At 44.5% G+C, this 7,274-nt stretch overlaps 1 protein-coding gene across 1 annotated transcript in view; it reads right to left on the minus strand.

Moving 5' to 3' along the window:
• Window positions 1–7,274, minus strand: part of TPD52L2 (TPD52 like 2) — a 24,534-nt gene that overhangs the window by 7,832 nt on the left and 9,428 nt on the right. Inside the window, 4 exon segments of the mRNA XM_035890370.1 lie at window positions 1–86; window positions 4,227–4,286; window positions 5,768–5,827; window positions 6,701–6,849. The exon segment at window positions 1–86 is cut by the window's left edge and continues 17 nt beyond it. Coding sequence (XP_035746263.1) covers window positions 1–86; window positions 4,227–4,286; window positions 5,768–5,827; window positions 6,701–6,849 — 355 coding nt within the window.

Raw genomic sequence — 7,274 nt, forward strand, 5'->3', positions numbered from 1 at the left:
TCCTGCTGATAACAGAACCTACATTGGAAAGGGCTGCTGAAGTCTTCTGTCCTGCCTGGGAAAGGGTTTCCTGGGTCTTCTTATAACTAAATAGGAAAAAAACCATCATAAATTGAACTAACGGGTAGGATCTGAAAGCAAGAAACACCCACCCACCCACCGCCATTTTGAAAAAGGAACCCATATTAAAGGAAAGAAGCCAGGTTAGTGAGCTGCACTGACTGTGCTGAAAAAGCCCCTTCCAGTCTCACATATATTCAAAGACTTGAAATTTTAAAAAAGCAGCAAGTGTAGGATTAACCTTGCCATACACTCGCTTTACCGCTTTGACCATACGTTCTTAAAGCTGACAAACATTTGCAAGAAAATAAATAACCCACCCAATTCTCCATGTGAAAACTCTAATACCATAGCATCATATCCTATTTGCTCCACAACTATCTTTTGGTCTCCTTGAAAAAGTCTGGGAATCTATTCCACAATATGCTTGCAGCCTTGAAGAAGTTAGTGTTTGTTGTAGCATTAGGTTATGGAGGAAAGAAGCAAGACTAACGTGACGGTATAGAAAAGAAATGCAGAGATCAGCATTAGCTCTACAACTTGCAGTTTAGAAATAAATCGGTAGAGAAGTTTCCTATCAGTTACCATTAACCACAATACATAAGAAGTCTGACAGCTTGTATTTGTCAGCTGATAACGTTTGAGTTTATACCAAAGCTGGAGAAGACAGGTGCCCAAGAACCTTTGATTCCTCCAGATGAGTTTAATCTCAGGAACAAGGATTCTTTGAGCCACTTTCATTAACTCATCCTAAGCTATTCCACAGTTGGTGATTAACATCTAGATTTATGGCATTCTTCAAATTACAAAAAAAAAAACCCACTCTGGTTGGAAGACAAGTTCAACAATTTAAGCCAAGTTTTCTTATTCCAAATATTGCAGTTTGAGATTACTTTTTTTGCCTGACCAGGATATTTATGGGAAGAGCATTAATAACAGCCTCATGTTCTCTCTCACGCCCGACCTCCCAAGGTTTAGGAGCACCATGATGACAGCTGAGTTATTGACATCTCATTCTCTCCAGACAGAAGTGCAGGAGACAGCACCTGGGGTCAAATGATATCAATTACGACATGTTGGTTTGTTGGGACTTTTTTTTTTTAAGACCACAGCTAAGTATTTCTGAATCAAGAATGTACACAAGACTTACACAGAACTATGCAAAACCACATCAGCTTTACCTTCCCTCTTCCTGCTCTTCCTATAACCTACACGTACTTCAGACCAATTCCTCTTGAACTCAGTGACTCCAGAAGAGCCTGCCCCAAAAGCAAAGCCCCTCTACTGTTTCTTCACAGCACAACCCTTTCCAAGAAGCAGTCATCCCAGGACAATTTAGGAGTTAACTGGTCAGCATCAACGCTGCTTGCTCCAACACATGCCTTCCAATGGCAATAACCACGTTTGAACTCTAGGGCCAAAGGCACTTTGGAAGAGGAGGATCTCAACACCTGCCTTCAGCAGTCAGGCTCCTCCCCAGCTGACCAGGTCCCATCATGGGATTTAATTTACAGCTGCCCAACAGAAACACTGAAGACCTCGTGCTCACTGAAGTACGTTGCGCTGACTCTACGTCTGCTTCACGGTCAACTTGTAGATTGAGCACCAGAGCAGCGATAAGAGGAACGGTTTACGGATTCAAAGGACGCTATCATGCCACACACACAGTGCAAACGCCTGGGTACTATGCCTAGCTTCAGCAGATAAAGGCCAGAGATTTTCCAACTGTATTTTCCACACTTGACAGCAGTATCGTTAAGACGACTGAAGATCTAGCACTCAAGCGCTGCTCCTTCTGCCTGAGCGTGCTCCTTCATGATACCAGCACAACTGCTTGTGTTGACACAGTGATCTAGACGAAGGAAATGATCCGGCTGAAATACAAACTTGGAAGAACAAGAAGAACAAAAAAAAAAAAAAAAAAAAGATGGCAGCAGCCAGATCAGATCACCAGTCTAGTCCTGCATCCACAGCTCCCCGCCACGTACACACATACACCCCTCCACCGCTGCAACGCAGGAGGCAGAGGCAGGGAAGCGCAGCCGAGATGAGCAGCTCTTTAACCCAGAACTGCCATCAGACACACACGTGGAACTGCGTCTGTGACAACCCGGGATCGGGTTATACAAGACTTTAATGCAACTTAACTACGCCCAGCCCTGACCTAGACGTCGCAACTACTCTCCTGCAAGAGACAGGGCCAGGCTTACCATGGCTTTAAATTCACAATCACTCACTGTCTTCCCTTAGCACCAGTACAAAGCACAATAGAATAATGCAAATCTGGGAGTAACAAATACGAGCTCTGATTAATACCTTGCTCTACTAACAGGCAACTGGCTGCAGCAGAAGCTGCAGAAACACCCTCTGCCCCGTGGTGTTCATCCTGTGGTATTCGCACATTTCATTGCACCCCTCTCCTATAAACCCTGACAGGAAAGACCCAGGCCTGCACCCCCAAATCCCCCTTTATCCATTAACACCAGCTTCCTCTCACTTGCTCTTATCCAGCAATCGCCATTTGCTCTCTGGCTAAGTGCACAAACCATCTAGGTCACATCGCGTCCTGGTTACAAGGAAAGGGGAGCTAGGGGCAGGTTGGGCAGATTTCTGTCCTCTCGACCTACGGCTTGCAGAGGGCAAGTCTGTGGCCAGAAATGGCAACTGTCAGGAAATTGAGCAGCCCACAAAAGCCCCATAAGGTCACAAGTTAGGCCCCTTCCCAGTTCAGTCAGGATGCTTGTTAGTTGTAACGCCGAGAAGCTCAAACAACAGGAAAGAGGACGCATTTGCACAAACAAACCCAAAACACACGAGTAAAACCTCATCCTTGGATTTCTTGAACTTGACTTTCTGCATTTACCGAGCTTCAGACAAAGGGAGTAGGAATTCTGTTTGTTTTCTGAAACATTGCTGGAATCTTGCTTTTCAATCCCCCTCGCCTCTCCATTTTAATCAGCACCTACCTTACTAGCAAGAATGGTCACTCTGTCTAGTGCCAAAGCAAGCAGGAAAACTAGTGTGCCACAGCTATTCAGGCCTTAAGTGCTCTACAAAAGCATGCTTCCGCCACATTTCTGGTGCTTATTAAGTACAAGGAAACAGATACAACGAGAAGTTTTCTGTTCTAGCAGGCACACCCAGGGAGGAACTCTGATTAAACACCGCTGGAGTCAGTCACGCTGTCAGCAAGCATAAAAACACCAAGGTCATCCTATTTAGCAAGTGAAATAGTGACAGTTTACATCTTAATCTTGAAACCATACACAGAATGTTGAAAGTAGACTCTGCATACTTGAAAGTATTTTCTGATACTCCCACTTTTTATCTCTGCTCATCTTTCACCCGTCTGATGAAGAAAACCTTCTATTCACACTCACTGCCAATAACAAGCCAGCTCAAAGGACTGAATTTCATACCCACTCTAGAGAACAGGAAAAGCTGGCTTACCCAAGACCTACCTTACCACGGTTTAAATCTGTTCAGGAAACAATGCCACTGCCTGCCTGCCTGCTCCCACTGTAAAGGGTTCCCCTAGATACTGTGAGAAAGATGCAGCAAGAAGGACAAAGGCCAACTTCCATAATACACTTCCATAATTTAGTCCAGATGAGAATTTTATTTCAGGCATTTAATAAAAAAACACAGCTAAGAGACCTTCACAGCCAACAACTGGAGTATAACAGCTGTGAGCTTTAAGCTGTTCAAGTCCATTTGGGGCCCCAACACGACAGAACAGCTGCCTCGGATGCTATGGCTCTATTTGTTCTCATCAGGTATCACAGCAAAAAGAAAAGCTCCCGCTCCCCGCAGAGCACGCTGAGGGTAACAAGAAGAGGTCAGCCTGGCTATTCCACAGCTCGTCAGCTGAAGCTATAATGAGTGGCACAGGGGTCTCAGCTACCCAGAGCCAGTTCTCCTCGGAGAGCAGGCAGGCATTTGAAGAGTATCACTTGGACCACAATGAAATCATTCAAATACTGACCTGAGGAAAAGCTCCCTCTCCCAGAAGAGGCATTTATTGGGTTAAAAAAAGTGAAAGCTCGAAAAGATAAATGTTTAAATAGATCTAGTCAGAGCAGAGGAGCACGAGCAGGGGCATGGAACATTAGTGGCAGCAGACTGTCATGAAAGCACTTGTTAATGCTGAAGGTTAAGACACTCACGCTTCTGATTGAGTTAATTTTTCATTCCAGTCCTCCAGTGTGCTGCTGGCTGAAAGATATCTACAAACACAATGGAGGTTAGATACAGCGCCAGGATTCACGACAAACGCTTCTTTTGACACTTTCCACATTATTAGTGTCTTTACACTTACAGTATCATGGGCTTTATTTCTCTGACAATAGCTTCCCCCCTTCTCTGTTACAGCCAGAAGGAAAAGAGCTGTTGTCTGAGAGGTGGGGAGACCCCTAAGCCCCAAGTTCTTTCTTATTTAGGCATGGGCAAACACTCAGCACAAAGAAACAAAGCCTGCAGTTTAGAAGGTGTCAGGAATTGAGACTTTGCATCTTCTACTCCCTTCCTACATGCTGTGTGGTGGCTATGTATTAAAAGCACAGAGCAGCAAAGCGAGCTCAAGGCCAAAAAACTCTGCCTGCCACACCCAAAGCTGTATTTTACCAATATAGCATGGCCTGAACAAACTGCCAAACTCCATTTCATTTTCTAATCTTTACAAATCATGTTTCTCCACACAGAAAACAGTACCTCAGGGGGCGATAGAATTAACACCAGAGGTACAGAACAAATACAAGTCCTACAAAAAGCGTCTGCCACCAGCTCAGACAACACACAGAAGCGCCCAGAAGAGATGACGTTATTGCAGGCAGTTCACATCACCCAGAAGATGAACTCTCCCCAGGTAGATCAGAGCTGTCTTACCTACTGATGCTCCCAATCCACGTTTCCCTCTTAGCTAAATAACCATCCCCTTCAACACAGGACTTAGAAGGGAAAGAATCTTCAGTGCAGAAAACATTCAAGGACAGGAATCAAAATGATTCACGTCTAATATGGAAGTCTAATATAATTAAAGAACATCTTGTAGAGACAAAAGTAGCCAGATGTTCTTCATCCGCATTTGTCGCCTGCTTGCATACACTGCAAAGACTAAAGTTCATGGCTTTCTAGCGTTGACATCAGCAAAAAGGTTCACACACATCAATGCAGAAGAGCCACAGCGTGGCAGCTTTCAAAAGCTCATATACATATTTGCATCGGCACGGCCCCTGTTATTTCCAGCTACAGGTAAATGCCTTCAGGCACTCTCCCTCCCCTGTGGCCATACAGAAGGGCAACACTCAAACCGATTCCTACCACATCCAGTCATGAGAAGAGAAATAGTTTCACAGTAAAGATAGAGGCTCACTAATGAGACATCTGATTACAACAGGCTAACCTACCAACGGCCAGCTAGAATAAAACTGTGGTTGATTTTTTTTTTTTTTAATAAGATGTGGTCTGGTAACTGATTGGAATTTTTCTTCTGCAATAACAAGACCATGAGAGAGATGACAGCGGTAACGTTTACTCATCTCCTCTGCAGCTGAGGGATGCTTATAGCTGGAAGCCAGGCATGCTGCTAATAACAGCCCAGCTTCATCGTGCCTCCAGCTCCCAATCAAGCCCCGATGCCTGTGAGAACAAGCAGCAGCACAAATCGGGGAACGCAGCAAGGAGGTGCCGAGGAGCCCGAGGCACTCACAAGTCAGACTGTGTCACTTTGTCATTCCACTCTCCAAGTTTCTCAGATGTTTTCACATAACTAGAAACAGAAAGTGTTAATGAATATAACTTTAATATTCATCTTCTAGAAGACAATGACACAGAGTTCAGTTACAAAGGAATAACAGAAATCAGGCAGGGATGGAGGAGGGAAGATGAGGAAAAAGGGGAAGAATAAACAGCGAGATGAACAGCTCAACGATCCGGTCTGCAGCAGCACTGTCAGTGCTAAATTCCAGTTAAGTTACGTCAGACTTTCTAGACTGAACAATATCTCTATGGGTACCGAGAGTCCCGTGCACCTGGGCACATCTGCAGGGTCAGACTTACCCCTCTGACTCTCCTTTTGGCACTGTCAAGCACTGCAGTGACCATACCCTTAACGCCTGCTCAGGAACAGTCAAGTCTGATTTCAGGCCTTCTTTAGACAGAGATGACTATGCGTAATGCAGACAAATATTACAGATTTTTTTCCTAGGAAGTGCAGGCTTTTGAATTCAAGCTCTACGACCCAGGAACTAGCTTCTGAACTAACCCCAGGCAGTAGAGCTTTGAAACTTCTTGCACTTCTCTTTGAGCCCGAGTTCGGAACAAGGTAGCAGCAGCCTATGCCTCAAAGAATGGGCAGAAATGGGCAAACGGAATCGTTAAGTGGCAATCTACATCTCTAATATCACGGGAAAGAGCATCCAGCAACAATTTATCCAGATGACAGATGCAAAAGTTCCATTTATGCTGACATAAAGACACTGACACATGAGAGCGATGAAATAGTTTTAAGTGCCTTTTGCGCTGTATACCCATGAGAGCAGAAAGCCTCCAGCCACTCAAAGAGCCCTGGAATATGCTGCTGGGAAACAATTACTACGGAGTCATATTTAAATGTGAAACATGCATCACGGGCAACACTTACGCATTGGAGACTTGGACATCGTGCCAGCTTTTAGACAGGTTTTGCTTTAACCCATCCAAGGGAGTCAAACCCAGCTTCCTCTTCAGCTCTCCACAGTGCCTCTCTTTAGCAGCCAGAACTTGCCGGAGTGTACCAATTTCTTCTTCAACCTTAGATAGAGAGGTAGAGGTTTGTCTTAAATCACAATTCAGTCAAACTCTGAAGTTTAAGCCAACTTTTCACCTCCCTCAAAACCAGCAAGATTTCACTAACATGCATAAAAAAAAAAAAAAAATCGATAGGAGCTTCAGGCACATGGAGAACAGCACTGGAATAGGAGGCCTGCAGCTCAGACTGGGAAAACATCCATAAAAGTCACCCTACTGGCAGCTTAACAGCACCCAGATTAACAGAACTCATTCCCAGCACTGTCATTTCAACAGTAGATAAAAATTACTTGCCCAACATTATTACCTAAGGTTTCCATCTTATGATTCTTTTCCTCTGATGTCATTAAAGCAAAGAGTTTTCCTCAGAGATCTTTCTTACAACATTTTCAAAGTACTCTCAAGTTGTTCCCGGGCAGAGAGGGTTC

The sequence above is a fragment of the Egretta garzetta genome, unplaced genomic scaffold, assembly GCF_000687185.1.
Source record: "Egretta garzetta isolate BGI_Z169 unplaced genomic scaffold, ASM68718v1 scaffold223, whole genome shotgun sequence".
Lineage (NCBI taxonomy): Eukaryota > Metazoa > Chordata > Aves > Pelecaniformes > Ardeidae > Egretta > Egretta garzetta.